The sequence below is a fragment of the Bufo gargarizans genome, chromosome 1 (genome assembly GCF_014858855.1).
Source record: "Bufo gargarizans isolate SCDJY-AF-19 chromosome 1, ASM1485885v1, whole genome shotgun sequence".
Lineage (NCBI taxonomy): Eukaryota > Metazoa > Chordata > Amphibia > Anura > Bufonidae > Bufo > Bufo gargarizans.
Window position 1 is genome coordinate 118194322 of NC_058080.1, and position 25829 is coordinate 118220150.

The following is a 25829-nucleotide window of genomic DNA, read 5'->3' on the forward strand; positions in this document are numbered from 1 at the left end:
TGTACAGTATTAAAATGTATGGGCTGCGATGAGCCGAACTTTGGAAATCCAAAGCCAAGTTCGGTTTCAAGTTTTAAAGTGGTTTTCCCACTTTAAAAATCAACTACCGAAGTTATTAAACAAAGTCAGATGGGACTTCGCAAAAAATGTACTTCGACTCATCGGAGACCATACATTCTAATACTGTATGGAGACGGATCTCCGTACAGTATTACTCCAAAGTTTTGAACGAAGTAACTTCGGACATGGCATTATGTAACACTTTTAGTGACTCTGAGATACCTCAAGGTTGGTACAGATCTGATGGTCATTTCCATCAGTATGATCCTTTTTATTCAAGGTGGAGGAAACAATGAAGTACTATGGTTGTCTATGAATGATTCTAAAAATGCCTACTGAAGATATTGCTACAAGCGTGTTTTACATTTAGGATACAGCATATGGTCCGGTTTTGTGATGCAGGTTTAGAAGTTAAAACCAGGAGTGAATTCTAAATCGAGGAGAAGTCATATCTCTCATTTATACTTTCTCTTCTTTTATCAGCCACTCCTGGATTCCAAAACTGCCTCAGGAAACCGAGCTGAGCTCAGCTACTGACATCAATAATTATAACTGGCACCATCCTTGATCATTGATAATCTATAGCTTCTTTTACACAGGTCAATTATCATAAAGATCGGTCAGAAACAAGTGAATTGTGGTGATAACTGGCCAGTGGAAGCAGGTCTACAAAGATAGTCACATGTGCCATGTGAATTCAAATGACCACATCTCCTGTATGAAAATGCTAAATATTATTTGGGAATATTGGGGGTCTTAATAAATGTGCCTCATTAAGTATTATGGTATGGAATTTCAGTGTGGCGTGTACAATATTCATCAACATGAGTGTAGAAATGCTGTAGAAATAAGTAACAGTGTGAAACCTTTAAAACAAGACTTCTTAGGGTATGGCCACAAGTTCAGGTTTCCTTATGCAGTTTTGGAAGCTAAAATCGGCAGTGGGATCATAGAAGGAGATAAAGTATACAGGACAGATACAACCAGGCATGGGATTCAGCCAGTTCCCTCCAGTTCTCCAGAACCGGTTGTTAAAATTACATTTGTATCTGAGAACCGTGAGTCCCGATCCGGTGGTCTGGCGGTGGCAGGGCAGCTGGAGATTTATATTCCATTGATTTGCGCGCCGCTGATAGTTTAGCTCCTTACTGTGTGTAGTGTATATATGGTGTATTTATATGTATGTGTGTTGAATATATATGGTATATGTATATGTAAACATGTGTCGTGAAGCCGCGTGTCCGCCTTTGAGTAGGGAACCTGTTGTTAAAAATTTGAATCCCATACCTGGATACAACGTCTCTTTTTTTATTCACTTCTAGTTTTGGCTTCCAAAACTGCATCAGGAAACATGACCATGTGGCCATACCCTTAATAAAAAGGGTCAGACCAGGGCAGTGGTGTAACTTGAAATGACGGGCCTCCACAACAAATTTGTTGTGGCTAGTCAATCTCACTCTCTTAGGTGAAGCCCAACAGTCGCTCCGTATATTTCCTACAGTGTCACTGTATATAATGTCATTGTATAATACTGTTGAGGAGGACCTGACAATAAAATCTTATAGTCCTCCTCCTGGGTGGGCCCCTTCTGAGATGTGTCCCAAAGCAGCCCCTTCCCCCATAGCTATGCCCCTGGACCAGTGCATCATTAATATGCAGTTCAGTCTAAACGCCATTCTTTTCAATGCATTTTCACTAGAAAGTGGCGTACATGCACTGATAAATATACCACGATGTCTCTTCTCATATGAAGCTTTCAAGACAAACTGCTTACTCTGCATCAGAAAGAGTGCGGTTCTGTCAATGCCCCCTCTTTATACATACGTCCATGTGCTATGCTTGAACGGTCCAGCCACAGATGAGTAACAGATAGTTTCCATTAATCATTGATAAAGACAATGCAGTTTTCATGCTGCACACGCACAGCACATTTATCGCTTACATATCCCGGTTATTCAATATCCAGACCTTCTCTCTTTCACACAGAATTTCACAGCATTGACCCAACTTGAATTTAAAGCTCTTGCACTGAGGGAATATCTTAGTACGATGACAGGTGTGATAATTACAGGCGTAGTCAATTAGGTAGACTAAGTTGTGTACAGTCAGGATAGCCTCCGGGCACAATCTACAACGTTGCTTCGTATATGTGCGTGCAGCTCTTCAGCGCTTCAGTCAACATTTAGTAATAAACCACCATTATCATTAGTGATACCATGATCAAGACCATCCGAGCAGAGTCTCTCCTGAAGATCCTGTCTTCTGTTTGGATCTGCAGACTTTTAAGACATCGTTTCTGTGACTGTATCCACCCGTCTTGTTACATTTCAGACAATGTACATACACAGGCAGCAGAGCTAGGGTAAAAGAAAAACTCAAGTCATATCAAAATATGTCCCGTGTGGTTTTACATAGGATTGTAGTAATACCTACTAGATGACCTGCACTCGGAGGTGTCACCATGCAGTCTAAAGGTTATGGCCACGTGGTCAGGTTTCCTGATGCAGTTTTGGAAGCCAAAGCCAGGAGTGGATAAAAATAAATAAAAAAGAAGTTGCATCTGTCCTTTCGGCTACCTTCACACAGGTGTGGGTTTTCAAACAGAATTTCCATGCGGACTTCTCTGCACCACACCACACCACAATCGGCATGTGTTCCTGGCGGAGTTTGATGTGGATTTGTACTGATCTCGTCCTTTGCAAAGCAAAGGGTCAAATCTGCATTAAAAATCTGCAGAAACGATTGACATGCTGTGGACTTCAAAATCCGCATTGCAGGTCGATTTTCTGCACGGAAAAAATATACAAAGGGGATCATTTATGAACTATGGTACGTCTGTTTTATGGTCTAAAAAAGACATAGATGGAATTTATGCAGTTTTTTGCGACAATTCTGCAAGAGTTCCAATTTCTAGATGAAAACTCCAGATTAGACCAGGATTACTATGTGCAACATTTCCAAATGTCACATGGCATGCCAGGCAAACCACTAGTCTACTTTTAGGCCCCTTTCACATGGGTGAGTATTCCACGCGGGTGCAATGCGTGATGTGAAAATTGCAAGCATTCGCAAGCAAGTGCGGATGCATTGCGATTTTCACGCATGGTTGCTATGTGAGAATCGGGCTGGGGACCCGATCTGTATTATTTTCCCTTATAACATGGTTATAAGGTAAAATAATAGCATTCTGAATACAGAATGCTAAGTAAAATAGTGATGGAGGGGTTAAAAATGAAGAAAATTAACTCACCGAGTCCACTTGATCGCGTAGTTGCAGATCTCTGTCTTCTTCTGTAATGTTGAGCTGCTGCCTAAGGACCTGTGGTGACGTCACATCACATGGTCCAATCACATGGTCTCTCACAATGGTGATGAACCATGTGATGATTTTTTTTAACCCCTCCATCCCTAATTTACTTTGCATTCTGTATTAAGAATTTTATTATTTTCCCTTATAACCATGTTATAAGGGAAAATAATAAAATCTACACAACACCGAACCCAAACCTGAACTTCAGCGATAAAGTCCGGGTTTGGGTCTGGGTACCAAACATGGCGATTTTTCTCATGCACGTGCAAAACGCATTAAAACGCTTTGCACTCACGCTGAAAAATCGTGCATTTTACCGCAGCGCACCCGCATCCTATCGGGCCCTAACACATCACGCTCGTGTGAAAGAGGCCTTACACCTAAAGGTGTAAACCACATGACACTCATGTCCCATATATTATTAAGGTGCACAGTTCATAAATTTGGTGCAGGCACACAGAGCAAGGCCAGACTTATAACTGACATAAAAAAAACATTAGGGTACTTTCACACTAGCGTTATTCTTTCCCGGCATAGAGTTCCATCCTAGGGGCTCTATACCGGAAAAGAACTGATCAATTTTATCCCCATGCATTCTGAATGGAGAGCATTCCCTTCAGGATGCATCAGGATATCTTCAGTTCAGTCACTGAACGGCGTTTTGAATGGAGGAAATACCGCAGCATTCTACGGTATTATCTCCGTCTAAAATTCCGGATCAGTTGCCGGAATGCCGGATATGGCATTCATTTACATTAAAAACACTGCAATGCCGGATCCGCAGTGCGCAGACCGGTAAAAATGTGAAAAAAAATAGAAACGGATCCGTTTGTCCATATGACGAATGGAGAGACGGATCCTTTCTTGCAATGCATTTGTGAGACGGATCCTCATACGGACCCGTCTACAAATGCTGTCCGTTTGCATGCAGATTGCCTGATCCGGCGGGCAGTTCCGGCAACGGAACTCCTTGACGGATCACTCTGCCGCAAGTGTGAAAGTAGCCTAAGGGTCCAGTCACATGTCTGCAAAATGGGTCCGCATCCGTTCCGCAATTTTGCGGAACGGGTGCAGACCCATTAATTTTCAATGGGGCCAGAATGTGCTGTCCGCATCCGCATCCGTGCTTCAGTTTCCGCAAAAAAATAGAACATATCCTATTCTTAGGCATTTTCTATTATAGTACCGTCGATGTGCGGTCCGCAAATTGCGGAATGCACATTGCCAGTGTCCGTGTTTTGCGGATCCGCAAAACACTTACGGATGTATGAATGGACCCAAAAAGTGGTTGTCCAGGTTCAGACCTGAACCAAGACACAACCCGATCTGCATTCATTCACCATGAATGAGTGGAGCATCAGAGCTTTTTATGCTCCCCCTTGCGTTGCACTGCATTGCGCAGGACAAGGGCTGTTTGCTTACCTTTTTACACTGGTAGGCAGAGGCTTCTGCCTAGCAGTGAGCACGGTGACGTCACTGGCTCTGATGGGCGGTCTTTAGCGCTGCCCTAGCCTGTAAAAACAGGCTAGGGCAGCGCTAAAGATCGCTCATTAGTGCCAGTGACATAACCGGGCTCACTGCTAGGCAGAAGCCTCTGCCTAGCTTACCCATGAAGAGCTCAGTATGTCACCGGACCTCAAGAAAATTCCCTTGCCCTGCGTGATTCAGCGCAGGGCAAGAGGGAACATAAGAGAGTGAAAAGTCCCGATGCTCAACACATTCATGCTGAATGAGTGGGCACCACGGTGGCTTAGTGGTTAGCACGGGTGCCTTGCAGTGCTGGGGTCCTGGGTTTAAATCCGACCAAGGACAACATCTGCATGGAGTTTGTATGTTTTCCCCGTGTTTGTGTAGGTTTCCTCCGGGTTCTCCGGTTTCCTCCCACACTCCAAAGACACACTGATAGGGACCTAAGATTGTGAGCCCCATTGGGGACAGTTGGATGCTAATGTCTGTAAAGCGCTGCGGAATATAGTAGCGCTATATAAGTGCATAAAATAAAATAAATAAATGAGTGCAGATCAAATAATGGCTGGGTTGAGGTCTGAACTCTGACAACCCCTTTAAAGGGAACCTATCATCAACTTTAGGCCGAGTTCACATGAACGTGTGTGACCCGTGGCCGTATTGCGGGCCGCAATACACGGTCATAGTTCCGTGTGCATTCCGCATCACGGATGCGGAACCATTTACTTCAATGGGTCCGCAAATCCGGAATTATGGAACGGCACCCCTCGGAAGCACTACGGAGTGCTTCCGTGGGGTTGCGTCCCGTACTTCTGTTCCGCAAAAAGATAGAACAGGTCCCATCTTTTTGCGGAACGGGCGGATCGCGGACCCATTAAAGTGAATGTGTCTGCGATCCAATGCGGCTGACCCACGGCAGGCGATTGTGTATTGCGGCCCGCAATTTGTGGGCTGCAGCACGGGCAGGGGTCACACACGTTCATGTGAACACGGCCTTATGCTGATTGTACTGAGGGCAGTATAAAGTAGTGACAGAAATGCTGATGTCAGTGGTGTGTCACTCATGAGCCAAAAGTAAGAGGTTGCTGAGAACAAGCATCATAATCATTGCAGCCCAGGCCTGGAAAAGAGTCAGATCTACCTGAGAAGAGTCCTGGTTATCCATAATCTCCTGCTCTCTCACCCGTCTGCTGAGAGAGAAAGGGAGAAAACTAGGTAGAAGACTGTCAATCATCAGCAGGTGGGCAGGAGAGCAGGGGTTCATGAATGACCATGACTCTTCTCAGGTGGCCAGGACTCTTTTCCAGGCCCAGTCTGCAATGATTGTGATGTTGGTTCTCGGCAACCACTTATTTTGAAGTTTTAAATGACAGACTGCTGAAATCAACTCGCCTGTCTCTACTTTATACTGCTGCTAGTACGGGCAGCATAAAGGTGATAACAGGTTCCCTTTAAATGATAAATGAGCCCCAAAGTGTACATGAAATTTGGCAAAATGCATTTGCCTTGCTGGTACCATGTTAGGCTACATTCAAATGACCAGATCCTTTCCGCATCCGTATGTCTGTTTAGAAAAAGATAGAACATATTCTATTCTTGGCCGCAAATGCGGACCACGCACCCATTGACTTCATTTGGGAGTCATGCGGACTGTATCTGCATTTTGCGAAATACATACGGTCATGTGAATGTGCTCTTATGTTGTGTTGAAAATCTGCGTGTAAAAACCACGTGCAATCCGTGTGCAGGTAGCTTTATACTTTCTCTCCTTTTAGGATCCACTCCTGATTTTTGGCTTTCTAAGGAAACCTGACCGTGTGGCCATAGCCTTCTAGTAATAAACGTGACACACTCATCTGCCACTAGCTTCTGGTAATCTAAGAAGTGTTGTGTGGAAATATTTTCAGAAACAAGGACCAACATGTAACAATGGTGAAGCAATGATTTAATAACAGACAGGGGGAGAGGCATTAGCTCAGCGCTGTGGTTGCCGGAGGGCTCTATTCAGTAGGCCACCTTTGACAGGTGGGCACCACCAGCCTAGGTAGATAAGGAAGCACTGTGTTGTGCTAGTAAGAGTTAAAGGGAGCCAGGCTCTGCCCCCTCCTCCTGCCTGGGTGTACACAGAGAAGTCTCAGCCTATCATGTCTGATTGCTGCTCAGTGCTGGAAGAGAAAGCCAGACTGTAACGTGATACATTATAGACTGGTTCAACTAGCACAGGCTGAGCTCTGCCACTCACATACACACAAGCGAGCAGGACCAGCAACAGGGAAGGTTGCCCCTACTATCCGCCTGGTGAGCCTGAAGCTCTGGCACAACAGACCAGCAGTGCTCCTCAAGAAGTGGGCATCTCCATCCTTCCTACACTCTACCTTGCCTGGTGTGCTACTGCTGCTGCTGCTGGAATGGGAGGAGGCTCTGTGTGCTAGACTCTCTACACAAGCACCATTAGCATCTGAAATGAGGTGGCTTTTTAACCCTTGAGGAAGCAAAGAGAAGACACATAGAGGTAAAGGACTTGATACCTTTCTTTTTGGACTGAGCTTGTGATGCCTGTGACTGGTACCAGTCTACCTGCTTCTGCATTGCATGGAAGTGCTTTCATTCTCTAACCTTCCTTTGACACACTCCTTCCTTTGTTTTGGCATGAATCTGGATGACCCTGTAGTGTACAATGCACCTACAATAATAGGTAAGACTGCTTCAAGCGAAGGTCCACCACCAGGGCATGCCTTCTCAGCAGGCAGGCAGGGCTTGAACTATACTGCAGTCCTAGGTGGTGAACCTCATGTCATCTCACTAATCCATTTCCACTGTGATGCCCTCCAGAACCCTCCCAGGCCAGGTCCCAGACAGAGGAGGGCACTGACTTGCTAATGTGTGAGGGCAGGCGCAGGTAATGTGGCACAGTAACGCATTGCTTCGACAGTACAGAGGGAATAAATAGTGCTTATTGTCTGCTCATTCCCAAGGCCAGCTTGTTGGAGTGTCTAATTGACAGCGTGTGCAGAATATGGCTGTGGCACAAAGTCATTTAGGGTTCTTCAAGGCTTCCACATAATCAGATGCATTGCCCTGAGATTGTGCAGTTGAAGATTTGATCCCATCTCATTGGAGTGGAAATACTTTCTGTAATTGAAAGCAGATTCACGTCTGCACTTGTGCGAGCCAAGGTTTTCATTCTTAAAATAAACCTTTTGTTCTCTAAACTTTCAAATGATTCCTGAAGCCTGGCGGAGAGTTGTGTTTGACAATTATTCATTTACTGTGATAAATTGTATCTCAATGCTGCAGGACTTAGATCAACATGATGTTGTCTGCTTGATTTAACAAATCTGGGCTCTCTACATGGCAAGCCTGAGCCCATATTTTATCGGAGATATCGTCCGCTTCCTCGGCGCAGTCAATGTGTATATATTTCTGGAGATGAAACTGGAGATATACCTGTCAAGCTGTAGACCTTAACCTCAGCTAGCATGTTGAATGCATTTCTCTTCCCATGGCTTCCTCCTCTCGTATTTAGTTAAACTATGTAGAGCTTGGTTTCAAACTTTGCAAATGATTGAATTTAATTCAGAGTGATGGCATGTATGTTCCCTTTTCATCTGCTCTGTATTAACTCTGCATCCCCTCCACCCCCTGACATTGCTATCCTTTGCAGGCATTTTTAAATTCCAGTTTGAATGCATGGGTATGATTCCTGCAGACAAAGGCTTAAGTGATTCTCTCCATGTGTATCTTGTGAACAATAGGGTTCCAGCAAAGGACAAACAACCAGGGAGAAACCGGCAGCGTTTCCATTTTGAAAAGTTTATTTTATTTATTTGCAATTCCAGATCTCACATTTCCTGCTCTCATGCACGGGTAATGCCTAAGCATCTGATGTGCCTTGGCGAAATGAGCCCATAAAGCACTTACACTAGGTAGAAACCTTTTATGCAATGGCTGCTGTGTGTTTAATAGGAGGAACCCAGTTATATATTTTACTGGCAGGTTCTAATGTTGTTCCTCTTTAATAATGCATGGCGGTGTATGTGTGTGTTCAGACTCTGCAGTCTGCTGGCAGTGAAAGAGTTAGCACCAGCACCCGTCTGATGGAGTATAAAGGTATAGCACGTTGTATAAATTAATAAAGTGTTTGCCCTTTTTATTGGGGTAACTGGCATGTACCCCAGAATGCTTGGGCTTTTAAAACTTTGTGGTCGGCGCTTCCGGACAGAAGGAAATTGATGAATGCCTCTCAGAGATGGTGCAGATCTGCAGAATGATTTAACTGGACCTGCTTGGGTTTCTGGTCGTCTTGGAAGGCTGTTCATTTGTAGTCTAGCATTCCTTATGGGGATTCAGTACCAAACAGAGGAAAAACAGTCTACAGTGTGCAGAGTATTCTGCCCAGGGTGCCTGATGAAGTGTGACCTGATGTATATATTGATTTATTTTACTGTGCATTACCCTGTGACTCGAGGATCTATAACACATTCATGGCTAGGGGGATCCTACATTTCATTGCCTGCCAATATCTTGCAGTTTCTCTCCTGTAGTAAAGGGGCCGATGAAACTTTTTCGCAGGTTAACTCAATTGCTCTTACAAAGGCTTGTTTACAGCACATCTGTGACTTGTTGGTTCCTGCAGAAGTAAGTCCTAATCATGTTGCAAAATCAGATCCTTCATGCCAAAAAACTTGATTTGGGTGGAACCAAAATGAGAGCTGTAGCTCAGGGCGTCTTGTATTTCAAGGGCTGCATAGTTGACTGTTGGCATATGCAAGCTGTAGTTCACATTATAATGACCTTGCCATGTGCAGTGTTATATGCCATACTTATGAAATAGTCATATCTCACCTAGGTACTCATCAATGCCATACACAGGCTGGACAAGTCACAACTAGGATGTCTTTAACTTTTGATCACGGCTAACTATAAAACATAGCTGAAGATAGTTGTCTAGATAAATCCTACTCACCTGATGACCTATGGTCACTTAGAAGATTATTTGGATTTCCTGTCAACTGTTAGGCCCACCAATCCTTGGGAAGTGGTGAGGGCCCCAAAAAGTGAGATCCTCTCTTGGCCATGTAGTCTACATATGGCAAAGTTATATTATACACATCAAGTCTGTTTGTTGGGACACTTTGAAGAGGTGACGTTGAAAGTATACAGCAGACATATACATTGCATATGTCTGCTGTTGTATCTATACCCTTCTTTTTTTCATGCATTTTAAAGGAATTTAAGGAATACAAATATACTGGTCAATCTTTCAGCACACGTCTGACTAATGATAGCTTACTGCCATGTTAATTGATGTGTCAGGAGAACTTTGAGGGAAATCATGAAATGTTGATCCCACATGTGGTATGAACTTAGTGTTAATGATGTTTTCTCTAGAATTTTGTTTTACAACCAGGCCACTTAGATTACCTTTGGTTCTCTTTGGTTTACCAACTGCAACATTAATAGTTGTTCTAATATTCATTGTTATAGCTTTCACTTTTCACTTGAAATATTCTGTAAGAGAAGCAAAAAGTGGTCTTCAGTCTTCACCATCTTTTCAGATTTAAATCTCAGTCCAGGCGTGACAGGTAACATTAAGACCCTGGATTGATGTGTAAAACATTAGCACTGTGTAAGGTATTGTGTTCTAGACTTTTGCTCATGGTCCACTACACATTCCGGTCTCGTAGTCTTCACACGATATATCGCAACCCTAATGACACAAAATGTTACATTTTGGAATAAAAAAAAGAAAGTCTCTCGGTTCTCCAGACACAATTCTGTCCTGATTAATGCTGTCAGGTACTTTTTTTTATTTTCGCTGTGTCGGTTCACAGCTCTGCCAATCTTTTCTTCCGCTTCTGTTTCATATGGAAACATGTGCAGCAGTTTTGTGACTTAAAACTTTCCATGAACTGGCCTTGAATAGACTCCTTTCAGGGAGAGTAGAGCAGGAGAGAGCAGCGGCTGCCTGAATGCTGAGATCCTTGTGATAATTAATACTAAGATGGATTAAAATCCAGGTATTTTTTTTTTTGTTCTTTTAGAAGGTCCGTTAGAGAAGCGTTGCTAAGCACCTGTCACCGCTGCCGGTAACTTGAAGTGACCCAGCGAATGCATTTACACTATGCCACTGCTAAAGTGCATTTGAAAAGGATTCATGGTGCTTCTTGGGAAGGAAAAAAAGAAATCCTATTTTTCATTGTTAGCGCCAATTATAGGACAAAGCTTTGGAGATGAATCCCTTTCATTCCAAATATCCCCATCTTTTGTTACTATTGTAGCCCCCTCTGGTGGGGAGAGCTGTAAATAAATAGATGAATTAGAAAAGAAAAAAAGACGAACCTGACGAGAAATGAAATGTAGGGAATGCAATAAAAATGGAGGCTTACTGCACTAAATCTGGCCTTTCTTTTTTGTGAGCTGCCTTTTCGTTCCCCTAGAGGTCGTTGATTTGTGCGGCAGTTTCCCTTCCTCCTCCGGCACTGAAATGAGTTGTCGTGGCCTTAACACATGGTTATTTTTGTTGATAGATTCCTTAATCATTTGCAGCTAATTCTTCCAGCCGGGCCTGGCGCACATGTGGCACAGTTTTAACATGCTTGTAGACATGTCACTTGTGACTAATGGCAATGAAAGAGACATCGGCAATGATTTCAATGTGAACTCTTTTATTTTTTTTTCTCTTTTTACCTTTGGCCTTTTTGTGTATGTTATGCGAAAGGGCACATTTTTAAAAAAGCTATTTCATTTCTAAAATGGCCCCCAACAAATTCATTGAAAGAAAAACACGATTTGGCCATTAAAATGTGATTAATCCGAATTATGGCTAAATTGTTCCAGTTTTTGAGTTATACTTACCGAGTTATATCGAGAACCTGATAAACATCGACTAAGCTTATTTTTTTATGAAGATTTTTTTTAAATACAGAATTTTTTATATTTATCAGTATCATAGAATGTAATAATATAATAAGTATTTATAATGTATACGGTATATAATTTATATTTTATTATAGTCACATTTATACATTAAGTTTGTTGTTTTGATTTGAAAACGGCACCGGCAACGTATTAACCATATAAGTATTAAAGTAATACTGCAGTAATGATATGGTTAATAGGTTGCCAATGCCGTTCTTTCTCTCTGCATCTTATACACTTATTTAAATGATAAAATACAGACTAAGCTGTCTCACATGTGGCAGGATGGAGTGTGTCTTGACATGAGCCAGATTTCTTCAGGCTCTGAGGGTATTTTCAAGGTGCTTATCTGACGGATTTAGGTTTGGGTTGGGGATAGCATGTTTAGTTAAACCAGATCATTTAAAATCCCAACCTTCTACCCAGGTTTGGACTTAGCACTCGTGCTTGCGGCAAATCTCTGTAGGTGAGAACCCACCTGAAAATCAGGATTAGGAAACTACTAACACTGTCCAAATGTTTCAGGATATCCCCCTTTTTTTCCAGCACTACTCATAGCACAGATATATAATGTCTAGTTTCTCTTCAAATAATAGACAGCAAATGTTTGCAAGATGAAAAGTTAAAGCAGTTTTCCTGTAGACTTTTTTTCCTCTGGTTTGGGATCTGCCAAAAACAACACGCTCAGACGTTCGCTAATGCACTAGAAGCACATTCCTCTGTGTGTAAAAGTTGCCAGAAAAACCGAGGCAGGGAAGAAGGCCATGGCTTGAACGACTCCTCCGAGAGACCCAAAAAACAACTTTTCTTTTCTCTTTGACACTGTTGAGTCTTCAGTTTGTAAACTGTTTGATCAGGCTTAGGTGAAAAAAGAAAGCGCCAAGAAAGTCCAACATAAAAAAGTCCTGTATACCGAGTGTGGTCGAGTATGAGGCAAAGTAATCCGAGCTTGTGGACATCAAGTCAAAATTCAGCACAGGTACTTGTTTGGCCTTGTCGAATAAAGCCCTGTAAATTTTCATGTCATCCAAAAATGTAATAAAAACTCTCCCACTCTCTTTTGACGAGACCTATCCTTCTTGACACTTTTTGTTCCTGGAGTGTTACCAAAAGTATCCATGGGGTCCCTAACGTATATCATAAAGTGTTGGCATATGTTTCTATACTTCTTTTTTTACTTTATAGAAAAATCCTTCACATACACATGGTTGCAGTAAAAAAAAAAACTGTGTACTGTGTGGTATACTTTTTTTTTTTTTTTTACATTGGTTGATATATGCAACTCTATGACATATACGTCGGAGTCTTCCATCAGAGGTATACGTCAGATGTAAGCAAGAAATGAGGTGTGTACTGGGAGTCATAGGTATTATGTTATATTTTAAGTTAGCTGTGGAGTTTGGTTTCCTTAGTTTGATTTGCATGGATGGCGTTGGCACAAGATGTGATGTGCCACGGTATGCAGAAATGTGTTGTTTGAACTCCGTGGAGCAAGGAAAATAAGAAAATGTCTGACAGCTGAAGCCTGCTGTAACATCCTAATGACAGTGGCTTCTTGTGAGGACATTGACGTAGCCTTTGTCTGCAGTGACATTCAGACTCTGCAACAAGTGATCTTTAGGGGACTGCACCAGGATATCAGCGCTCAGTGGTGACATCCCAGCTAGACCTGTCCAGTCCGCCAGTCTCAAGTGCTTTCATCACTTGTCTTTTCCCCCAAAAAGAGAAAAGATTGAGTGAATCTATTACCTGAGTGACCACAAGTTATTTATCTAAGAATATCACTATAGTCATACAGCATTGTACATCAGTCAGTCTGCGCTGTGGCAGCACATAGGCTTCTCTTGACGTGACTTTATTTCCAGTCTGGCTGTTTAGTCAAATTCTTCTGTAGCCACTGTGTAAGTGTGTGAAAAGTAAATGAAACTTCTAAGACTCCCATTGGTGGACCTATCATTTTGTCTTTAAAGGGAATCTGTCAGCTCTGAAGTGCTCCCCCAAACTAGAGTAAGTGGTGTATAGTGTAAGTGGCGCTGTGTCCGGTTATGTAATTTCTATCTTCATAATCATTGGCATTCCAACACTGTGCTCCTACAATCCAGCAGTAAAATGCATTGAGAGGACTCCTCGTTGAGTCCTCTCATTAGGTGTGTGAGTCCTCTCATTAGGTGTGTGAGCTCAGGAGTCCTCTCAATGCGTTTTACTGCTGGTTTGTAAGAGCACAGCATCAGAATACAAGTGAGTGTGAAGATAAAAACGACATAACCTGACCCTGCATCATTTTATACTTTAGTTTGGGGGGTGTTTAGGAGCTGGCAGATTCCCTTTAAAGGGCTATGCAAAAGATACATATCTAAAGTAAGAATACCCCTTAATTGAAGTATATTACCTTGGAACTGTTACACTAATACTGAACTTTTTCTGTAAATCAAGTAACATTGCATATTGGCTATATTATAGCGTAAGGTTCGTCTCAGCACAATCTTCAGAAGTCTGGATAAACATGCTTTATGCTTGTCAAGAGGAGGGTGGAGTAGACAGGGAACCCAAATGCCTCTAATGACCAAAAGCCCACTTATTGGAGACCGCAATATGAAACACGCCCTACATAGGATACTTTTTTATTTGCTAGAAGGTAACATTCAACATGCACCTCCTGAGTAGCTTGAAAGAGATCCTGATACTTGAGAGTGTGATGAGACGCCCACTAGTTAGAGTGAAAGTCCCTGGAAAGGATTTCAATATTATATTGGTACTTGATATTAGAGTCCTGATACAGCATGCAACCATAGTGATAATGTCAGGGGAGTAACAAAAGCACAACGGGGAGAAACAAACAAAAATCAAGAATGGGAAGAACATATTGTCCTGCTAGTGACCCAGCCCTTCTAACAGGACATTCAAAATGAGCCTAAATGTTTGCATTGATGAAGATGGTATAAAAGTCAATCTGTACATTTCCTATTAAAGAATTAGATATGATTATAATATGATTACAGTGGCTATACACGTTACAGATGAATGAATCAAATCAGAAATTTAACCCCAATGAATTTTATTTTATTCTGATTGTGATGAATCAGAAACAAAGATGGCGGATGGAGGGAGGTGGAGGGAGTAGGAGAGAATTTAGAATTTATTTAGAGCCTAATCAAATCAGCCGATCGATTCTGATTAATCTAATCTGAATTGTATTTGAGCAAATTTGCTCATTTCTACACATGGTTGTTAATATGCCAAACTTGATGATTTATGCTAAACTGGATCATCTAAAGTGCATGGGAGTATGCCAATCCTCCCTTGACATTAGATGCCTGGGAAAAATGTGATGTTGTATTTCAGCATAGCCAACCTATTATTCCTGAGAAATAAAGGCCCCTGCCAGAGGAGCATTACTCTCTTCTCATGGCAAACACATGCACCCTCGACTTGCCAATGTACTTGGGAGACTATAGTACTTGTCGTCCGAGAGCTAAAGTTCTAAAGTGTTTCGACTCCATGATAGAATAAATCCAGTGCACTGTATAGATGGAAGGTGTGCAGATATGGCAGGATTAGATGTCTCAGCATATCGATAGCATGCCAGATGTTAATGTTACCTGACAGTTCTCTTACATCTAATAATATATGTGCTTTTAGGTCATTTAGAACAAGAATTATGGCGGCTGGCCCATGTTAAAAGAAAATGAAATCAGGCTATCTAGGCGGAATTAGGGCATCAGACAGTGAGTACATTTCACAGTCTGGGGGAAGTAATTCAGTCAAGGGAGATACAGACAATCTGATAGGAAACCTATCAGACTAATATACAGTACATTCCAGTCGTGTAGAACATTATTATCCATGTTTATATTTTATCTCCTGACTTCAATTCCCAGATCTCTGGCCCATCCTGCTCTGCTCTACCGTCTGTGAAAGGTGATGAGCACCAGAAGCAGAGACCAGAGCTGTTACATGAGTCCCCAAGCTACAGACATACAAAGTAATGGTCAGTCCAGTCATCACAGCCGAGGGACTCTGGACTGTGTAATATTATCCATCTTTCACAATCTACCCATTATTCACCAAAGCGTCTAGAGTGTGTTCTATACACCGTGGAGTCCCAGATGGTCTAATTTCTCAATTTATATATATATATATATTACAATTCAACTTTGAACCTAAACCAATATATTAAAAATCCCATAATTACCAAACAGGTGTATTTACGTAATAAAGTGGATGGTGTTTTTCATTCACAAACCACAGACTGCTGTAAACAGAAGCATACAAGCTACATGGGGACGGAAGGGGGATGTAAATTCCTTACAGTCCAGCATCTGAATTATTTAAAGGCCAAAAGTTTTTAGTGATTAGTGCAGAACTTTTATATGCCTCAAGTTCTACCCAATGTGCCTAAATGCTGAAGTCTATGTTGGCATCATTCAGAAACATATGTATTGTAATAGTTAATGATGATGGTATTTTGGCTGATACTGGAAGCAAGATCCTATATAAAAAGTAAACATTTTATTGTGGCTTATCTTCTCTCCTGTTACTGGATTTTAATAGTTTCATCCCCCGGTATCTCACAGTGTCTGCTTCAATTATTTACCAGATCTTAGCCATTGCATTTACTGATGGAGAGATAAATGTGTCTACAGCCTACAGCTAGCTCTTACCATGAGAGCTGAAACTGTACAAAGTCCACAGAACTGCCCCGAAAACTTGCTGCAGGAAACTTATATTTTCTCTTAATTTCATAGATCATAAGGTTATTGTAGCAGAATGGCCGGCTCCACGATATAACACAGGACCATACAGTACTGCTTACTTATTAAATTGATGGGTTTTCTTTGTTACAATATGGAATTGCCTCATCTTAAGGGTCCATTCACACGTCCGTAGTGTATTGCGGAACCGCAATACACCCGGCCGGCACCCCCAGAGAACTGGCTATATTGGGGCTGCGCTCTGAAAATGCAGATGCAGAGAGCACTCAGAATCCATTCTGTCCCCATAGAGAATGAATGGGTCCGCACCCGTTCCGCAATTTGCGGAACGGATGTGGACCCATTCTAAAGACGTGTGAATGGACCCTAAAAGGGATACTGCATGTAATAAAATCCTATCGCTTGCGCTCCACATATCGGGCGCGATTCCCCCATGATGGCCGACGCTCTCCTTCAGTGCGTCCTCACCAAGCCACCACGCATGTGCATATGTGTGATGACAGCACGGGAGCGCGTCAAGATGGGGCTGGACAGTGCATGGGTGGGTCCGCGACCCTGTGGAACGCAAATGGTGGGGAGGGCCGCCTATTCTACAGCTACATGGAACGCAAGCCATCGAGATAAAGGGAAGAACTAATTCCATCGATGCCTAACTAGAATATATGTTATTAAAAATACCAGGAATCACATATGGGATATTGGGGATCTAAAAATCCAAATATAGATGAAAGTGTTCACAGTGTCTATGATATCGGCATAAGTGCATATGAACCTTAACAATCCTACTACAGTGAGTCATATTTATACATAATTAATTAAACATAATTATACATCTATGTTCCACAGAAAAAAAACGGTGAAAAAAAGTGACAAGTGCTATTCATGGTACTCACAAAATGTGAAAATACAGATGTATTAAAATACGAAAACCAATAAAGTAAAGGAGGGATAGGGAGGTACCCAACAATAGAAAATGGTACATGGTGGGTAACAACCAATCCCAGCCTCAGATCACCAGCCCCCAGCCTCAGATCACCAGCCCCCAGCCTCAGATCACCAGCCCCCAGCCTCAGATCACCAGCCCCCAGCCTCAGATCATCAGCCCTCAGCCTCAGATCACCAGCCCCCAGCCTCAGATCATCAGCCCCCAGCGTCATATCACCAGCCCCCAGCCTCAGATCATCAGCCTTCAGCCTCAGATGACATTTTAAAAAATCCACTTGCCTCTCCTACTGCGGACGCTGCCGCTCCTTACCTCCAGCTCTCTATCGTCTTCTTCCTGCCATTGGCTGTGCTGTGACCTGACGCGCACAGTGTGAGGTCACAGAGCGCCCTTGCGCGCAGCCACAGCTCAGCCGACAGCAGAGGACCAGGATATGGTGAGTACAGAGCCCGGAGAGGGCTGCATTCATAACTTCCCAGTCCTCCAGTAGTAATATGTTCTTCCAGTGCGTTTTATGGGGTGAAAAGTATGGTAATTAATGTTATGTCACCTCACAGGGATAATAAACACAGTTATGTCACGGTACAGGTATAATTTACACAGTGATGTTATCTCACAGGGATAATAAACAGTGATGTCACTTCACAATAATAATAAATACAGCAATGCCACCTTACAAATGGGATAAGTGAGGTCACAAAAAGGGAATAAAATTACACAATTATGTGCCAGGACACTGATGATAAAAACTGTAAAATGGATATTGCAAATGGTGATGTCACAGTGTAAGGATAATTCACACAGTGATGTCACAAATCTATACTGTATATATAAAGAAGGACGTATGTTCTGCGATCACTCAAAAACGAAACCATAGATTTCAATAAAACTTAGTATACACATCCCTTGTGACCTGGAAATAAATCTTGTGAGGGGGTCACAGCTCTCTAGGACGTACCGTTCCTGAGATATTCCCCAAAAATGACCTTCATTAGCAAATACAAGCCTGCAAGTATTTCTCTTCATATCCCAACTGTCATACACACGGTCACATGTCCCTTATCAGCCAATAGAAGCTTGCAGGCCCTTAGTTTCCTCATACACACAGTTTTAGTCCAGGTTTCCATAACAACCCAGCCATTTTTCTTCACTGCTGTAGGTCAGCTTTAGGCTAGGGCTACACGATGACATGTGTCGCCCGACACATAGGGCACAACTACACTGCTACATGTGTCGCACCAATGTCACGTGACTATTTTTATAATGATAGTCTATGGTGTTGCACTTTGACATGTGACATACTGCGACTGCGACAGTCACAGAAAAACCCATCTTGGATGGATTTTTTGCAACTGTCGTGTCGCAGTCACAGCATGTCACATGTCGCAGTGCAACACCATAGCCCACCATTATAAAAATTATTGAGACAAAATGTCATGCGACACATGTTGTCGTTAAGCCCTAGCATTAAAAGGGCAGGGCTCTGTGGAGGCCACTGTTAAGGGGTCAGGGGCCACTATTAAAGGGGCAACTGCTGTGGAGGTCACTGTTAAAGCAGCAGGGTACTGTGAGGTCACTGATAAGGCGGCGGGGTACTGTGGAGGTCACTGTTAAGGGGGTGGGCCCCTGAAGAGGTCACTGTCAAGTTAGTGGGGTGCTGTTAAACTCACTGTTAAAGGAGCAGGCTGCTGTGAAGGTCAAAGTTAAGGGGATGGGTTGCTGTGGAGGTCCCATTTTAAAGTGGGGGGGTCAGTGTTAAGGGGTGCGGGACTGTGGAGTTCACTGGTAAAGGGGCAGGGTACTGTAGAGGTTACTGTTATGGGGGATACTGTCGATATCTTTTAACGACACACACAAACATTAAATGAAATAGATTAAATATACCTGTGTGAAGCCGGGTCCTTCTGATAGTAAGGAATAATAAACGTTGTGATAAAGAAGCTAAATGCCGAGGAGTCTAACCACAGTGATGTCACAGCACGGGGATCATTAAAGGGCTTCTGTCAGCCCACTAAACCCTTTTTTTTCCCGGTTAATATTAATCCCTACACTGCAAGCTCCCTGTACATATGCTAAATATTAATTTTCGTTCAGTAGATATGGTTAAAAATCAAGTTTTATCATATGTAAATTACCTTGCTACCAGCAAGTAGGGCGGCTACTTGCTGGTAGCAGCCGCATCCTCCTCTCATCATGACGCCCCCTCCTCCGTTTGATTGACAGGGCCAGGGAACGGGTTCGTTCTCTGCTGGCCCTGTTCGAATTCAAAATATCGCGCCTGCGCCGTACCTTTCTTTAATCGGTCCAGGCGCACTGAGAGGCGGCCTCTCTCCCGGCCGCTCCATCCTCAATGCGCCTGCGCCGGGTGTAGATGTGACGTCATCGGCGCAGGCGCATTGAGGATGGAGCGGCCGGGAGAGAGGCCGCCTCTCAGTGCGCCTGCACCGATTAAAGAAAGGTACGGCGCAGGCGCGATATTTTGAATTCGAACAGGGCCAGCAGAGAACGAACCCGTTCCCTGGCCCTGTCAATCAAACGGAGGAGGGGGCGTCATGATGAGAGGAGGATGCGGCTGCTACCAGCAAGTAGCCGCCCTACTTGCTGGTAGCAAGGTAATTTACATATGATAAAACTTGATTTTTAACAATATCTACTGAACGAAAATTAATATTTAGCATATGTACAGGGAGCTTGCAGTGTAGGGATTAATATTAACCGGGAAAAAAAAGGGTTTAGTGGGCTGACAGAAGCCCTTTAATGCTGAATCAAAATGTAAGGCCTTCACAAAGGTAGTACTAGGATCCATGGGTACATGGGTAAGTGAAACCTCAGCACCAACTATAGTTATGCCCTTAAATTAAGACAGTAGTGGAAATAAAGTAAAATTTCCCATGTCTGCTCTTCCTGGTGCCTAGTGTCAGTTATGGACCCTATTATCTAAAAAAGGAGCAAGGAATTTGTTTTCAAACTCCATTGTTACACAGTAGATGTCTGATACTTGCATTCTGTGGAGGTGAGTGTGTGCACTTATTCTTCTTTGCATTGGCTAGTTGGTGGATATACGGTGCACAGTAGCGCCTGAGGCCTGGTGCCAGAGTTGACTCAATGGCTCTACCACAGAGGAGAACACCAGTATTATAGATAAAGTGTTTTTTTGGAGATCTCTCATGAGATTGTACACCATTGAACCACCAGAGTATCAGGCATAGTTTAACTGTTGATATGTCAATGGCCACCTATAATCGTATTAGAAGATCAAGGACTCCATAATCTATAAAAGCCCCAAGATTACAGGCATTTGAATTCTTTTTCTTTTAATGTTGGAATCAATTCTTCTTTTGTAAATGAAGGAACGGGAACCCAGACTGAATATGGTGAGGGAGTAGGAACCATTCCTGAATATAGATTAGTACCTCCTGATGCCTGCACTCTATAATCTCTGCCCACTTTGTATGAACTACAGTAGGTAGAAAAGAAAAACATTGCTTTCCCCGCACTCCAGTGCTGCATAGCAGATCAATAGATGCTTTCAGAGAGTTTAATATGACAGTGATTACTTTATTTTCAGAGAATTGAATATAGATCTGTGCAATGATTTTATTTCCTGACTCTTTTTAGCTACAAGAGATTGGAATATGGGTTTTAGTTTTGTTCAGTTTTTTTTGTTTGCACATATTATTACCTGTACCTTTCTCTTCATCTTCACGTGATATTAGTATTGCTCTGAGTTTGAGAACTGTACAATATGAGGGGAGGCCGATCTGTATGATAGAACATTCCACGTTAATATACCACAGAACGGTGCTACAGGCTTGTTGTTATTTTCTCATATTTACTAGAGCACCAAATGGGTTATTTCTAGACCGGTTTAGTGTCTATCAAGGGAGATGGAAATTGTAGCCTGAAACCCTTTCTAGATAGCTAGCTTTAAATAAAGCAGAGATGCGGTGTTTAACAAAGCCCACATGGTTAACCTCATTATTAAACACTTGTTTCATTTTACTCATCACTTCCAAAACTAGAAGTGCAGGAGCTGGGAAGACAGCTGGTTAATCTCCTAAAAGTTTCGATTCCCGTGATAGCAGGGGGCAATACGTCTTCTTAATTAAGTAAATCTTTGTTTAGGGAACTGCTTAAAGGCCAGAATTCTTAAACAGGGCTATTTGGATTTGTGATAAGGTCGATGCCAGACACCACTGCATAGTTTAAAGCAAACGTTAGTATGAACAGTAAATAGAAATGTAAAAAAAAAACTCTAAATTGAAGGGAAATAGAGGATTCTATCTATAAACATCAAAAGGGACCTATAATGTTACACCTCAGGTCTAAAGAAATATCCAGCTCAATCTCATAATAAATGATAAATCTGTTGATAAATGTTGGCAGATGCCACCGATTTCGGCACACCTGGCCAACCATCTCATCAGACATTTATAGTTTATACTCGTAATAATACTCCTGTAAGTTTTATTGGGGACTTGTTAGTGGTTTATTCTGACAATGCACCCCTCAAACCAGAACATCCTTCATTAGTTGGTCATTCACTTTTGCAGGAATTGGGTGTTAGCGACATTAATCTAATATTGTATGTACAGCTACCATAAACTGTATGGAACTGGTAAAAATGTTTTAGGTTTCATGCAGATGTTTTACTAAGGGTGTGTTAACATCTGAGTTGAGCTATTACTCTGTTCCGTCATCGGAACGGAAAAGTAGAATTCATGTTGGAGTCACGTCACATGATGGAGCGCCATGGATTTTCTTGGATATAATGGGGTCTGTTGAGTTTCTGTCTTAATGTCCATGGTGCGCTATTTATTTCTGGAATTTTTATTAGAATTCCGCAATGGATGCTCCAACGCAGATGTAAGCACACCTTGAGCAATTCTTCAAGATGGCACAGAATACTAAGGCCTGTTTCACACTGCCGGCAGGCTGTTCCGGCACAGAATGCTGGGAATTGGCCAGACAAAAACCTATGCGTGCAGCAGTATTTGTCCAGACGTTTCTCTGCATATTTGCCGGATCGTGGCTTGATCACCGTGGGACCCCATTATAGGTAATGTGGCCAGACCGCATTCTGGCAGTGTCCTGCAATACAGGATCTGGCAGGCTGTTCCTTGCCCCCAACAGCCTGGTAGATCAGCAAACGCAAGTGTGCAATACGTTTAAGACTGAACCTTGATTTTAGCTCCCCTGAGATCTTATGACATATCTAATGCTCAGGCTGGCAGAAGACCCTGTTGCTTCTCCAGAAGATATGCAGACTGTGGGATTTTTATAGGTTTATAAACCCCTTTACAATTCACACTTTGTGACCGGTCGAGGTTACAGAGTTCTTTATTTATACTGTGTATATGGCCGTCGGCCAGATATGTGTCTTGTATTGTCCAGTGGCCCTTACATTGTTTTTCCACTAAGGTAATGATCATAAGTTTCTTGGTAACCATGCAGGAGCTGTGATTAGGATTTCGGCCAACCCATACCATAATCGATATGTCTCGTGTGCTGGGTAGTATCAGAAGCCCTGCCGCTGAATGGAGTTACAGTGCATACTAGTATACGTTGATCTGTTCTTAAGGATATAAAAAATCTCCTTAAAGGAACTATTAACAATAAACAACTGAGTGATTCCACCCTACATCACGGTATTCTGCTTTTACAGGCTGAGGCCATGTAGAAATGGCAGGCGTTATTATGTGCTTGAAGTGCCTTCTAAGCATTTTCTAACAGCGGGTAAAACTACTGCTTATATATTCAGATATTTTTAATGAGGCTTTGCTCACTGTGAACAGGCTCTGATTGAGTAAAGTTCTTTTATATATCACACTTAAATTCAACTCAATAGTTTTATCCTGTTCTGCCCTATAGGATTCCATTTATATTCCAGAGATTTCCTTTATCTGCGAATGTTTCTGCTTAAAAGCCAATTCATTGGACTCTCTTCTGACTGAATATATGTAAAGTCAAATTCATACTTAGGATTGTTTTATGTCTGTGTAAGTGTACTACTTAAATCGCAGTATGTACGTGCAATATCGTATTCCAGAGCATCAATAGTAGCAATATACAGCAATATGTTCATTATAAGCTGTGCTTTTGTAAATGTATGACACACCAAAGTTACATACTGGAGAGAAAGTTCTTGGTGGTATGACCCAAGCCAAGTGTTGCTGGTCCATACCACCATACTTCACTCTATCTGAGGACACAGGAACCTGATACCTGTTTGTTCTGCCCTTCCCAACATGCGTCAGAGAAAAGGGTGGCATGATCATTCATCACGCTGGTGCTGGTCGCCATTGTTATGCAGAGCTTATACAGTGTGTGTGCTAGTGTTTGTGGAGAGTACTTGCCCCATGCAGGTTCAAACCACCCATTGTAAATGGCTATTATGTCAACTCCACAACGTATACTCAATAGCTATGTATTCCCACATCATCAACATATAAACTTAGTAAGTTAGAAGACAGAAAGTAAAAGTTAACACAATATAGCCTTATTAATGCTTATTCCATATCACTGAACACAATTTTTTCCATTGATGGCTGATTCCAGATATCATGGTGTGAGATGACATTAGCTGCCATGGCCGTTCCCATCTGGTATTTGTGGAGGGAACATTGACCAGCCTTTGGTTAGCCCAAGACATCGTGGAAGTAGTCATACTGCCTTAATTGACTAGAGATTCTTTCACATCTGCATTTAGAGGTCTCCAGTAGGCTGTTCCATTAGAGAACAGCCTGCTAGAGCACTCTGGATACGGCACTACTGGACGTTACCGCATGCCTGCAGGACCCTTGACTATAAAGGGGTCAGATTTTTTACAAATAGTCATTCAGACTAACAAATGCCTTATTTTCACATATGTCCTTGTTACTTATTGTTAAAACATAACTTTTAATTATCACTATATAAAATAACCAATAGAACAATTAAATCTTTTTAAAACTAGTGTATAAGCCCTGTTATTCCCACAGTGCTACTACTAGCCTGGGACTGTGAGGTGCTGATCCTTGCGCGCTAGTTTCAGCTCACTCTTATCTACATGTATCTGTGTCCCGCATTGCTGCTAACTTGTTAACTTAATCTTGTACTCCTAGATGCTTCACTCCTGCTCTAAAAACCCTCAAACACTGCTCCCGACATGTTTCACCAGACAATCTTGTGTCTTCAGGGGAACGGGCAGTGCTTTTACGTATGCCCAGGGTCTTTTGTCTTAATATGGTGTAGATCTGGTCGATAGGGTAAGCGGCAGCAGTACAAAGGCAAAATTCAAGTTCTTAACTCAAAACATCAGTGTTTATTCACATGAGGTGATTGCATAAAAACAGCACATAAAACTTTGCAGTCTTGGTGTTAATTCACAAAGTGAAAAGTTTATATAACACAAGTCACCTTGCTGGCAATTCTGCCTCCAGTAGTCCACAGGATTTTAAAGGGGCCTGTTTCGCCAGCATGCAGCCCTCAGCCCTCCGGCACGGCACAAAGCCTCAGATCCCAAAAACAGAGACCTCTCTGCTGAGCCCAGCTGCCTATTTAAGGACAGCCAGATGCTGCCAAAACCCGGAGTGGTACTTAAACTCTGGTCTGGTATTTGACCTCACCTGGCTGGAAACCAGCCCAGCCGCACATGCTAGGAGGAAAATACCTGCCTTGCCAGACACAACCCCCTCACTGTGTCACACTACCCAGCAATTAAGCCTCATGCACATGACCGTATGTATTTTGTGGTTCCCCAAAAATACGGATGACGTCCGTGTGCATTCCGTATTTTGCGGAACGGAACAGCTGGCCCCTAATAGAGCAGTACTATCTTTGTCTGTAATGCGGACAATAATTGGACATGTTCTATTTTTTGCGGTATGGAAATATGGGCAGTGTAAAACTATCCTTAATTAGGAGACGTGGTGTTCCAACAAGATTACACTGACCCACACACTGCTTGCACAATGCCATGTACTCTTCAGGATATCCAGCAGCTCCCCACGACAGCTCCATCCCCAGAAATCTCCCGAATCATAGATGTCTTGGGCTGACTGGAGTGGCAGAAGTCTCATACATAGCAGCCAACTACCATCTTGGCCAAGCTAAGTCTCCACGTTGAAAGAGACATCTGTATGACCATTACCATGCCAGAGTGGCAGCCTGTATAGCAGCAAGGGGAAATGCTGCCCATTATTAGTGTGACCCTGTCTAAACATACTCTCAACATGCCCTTCTGAAGAACCCAAACTAAAGGGTGCACCACTTTGATTGTGTGATCATCGACCAAGCACCACTAGCAGTTTGTCAGTTTCTTCAGCACGTAGCCATGTTTTTAACTTACCCTCTAAATAGTTGTGTTTGTTAGCTCTGCGTGTTGATTGATGGGGACAGATTTGCCTCCTCATTAGAAATGCAGCTGCCTCGCCAT

General features: G+C 42.6%; 1 protein-coding gene across 4 annotated transcripts in view; it reads left to right on the plus strand.

The window, feature by feature from the left end:
- TENM3 (teneurin transmembrane protein 3) overlaps positions 1–25829 on the plus strand; it is a 1312080-nt gene that overhangs the window by 764474 nt on the left and 521777 nt on the right. Inside the window, exon 1 of one of the 4 annotated variants that reach the window (XM_044297345.1) lies at positions 7021–7349. The exons of 2 other annotated variants lie outside the window; for them this stretch is intronic. Coding sequence is in view for 1 of the 2 variants with exons in the window: in XM_044297337.1 (XP_044153272.1) it covers positions 7430–7532 (103 nt within the window). In the remaining variant the exon portion in view is untranslated. Of the gene's footprint in view, positions 1–7020; positions 7350–7404; positions 7533–25829 lie in introns of those variants that run through there. One more of the 4 variants, XM_044297337.1, reaches the window with a different exon arrangement.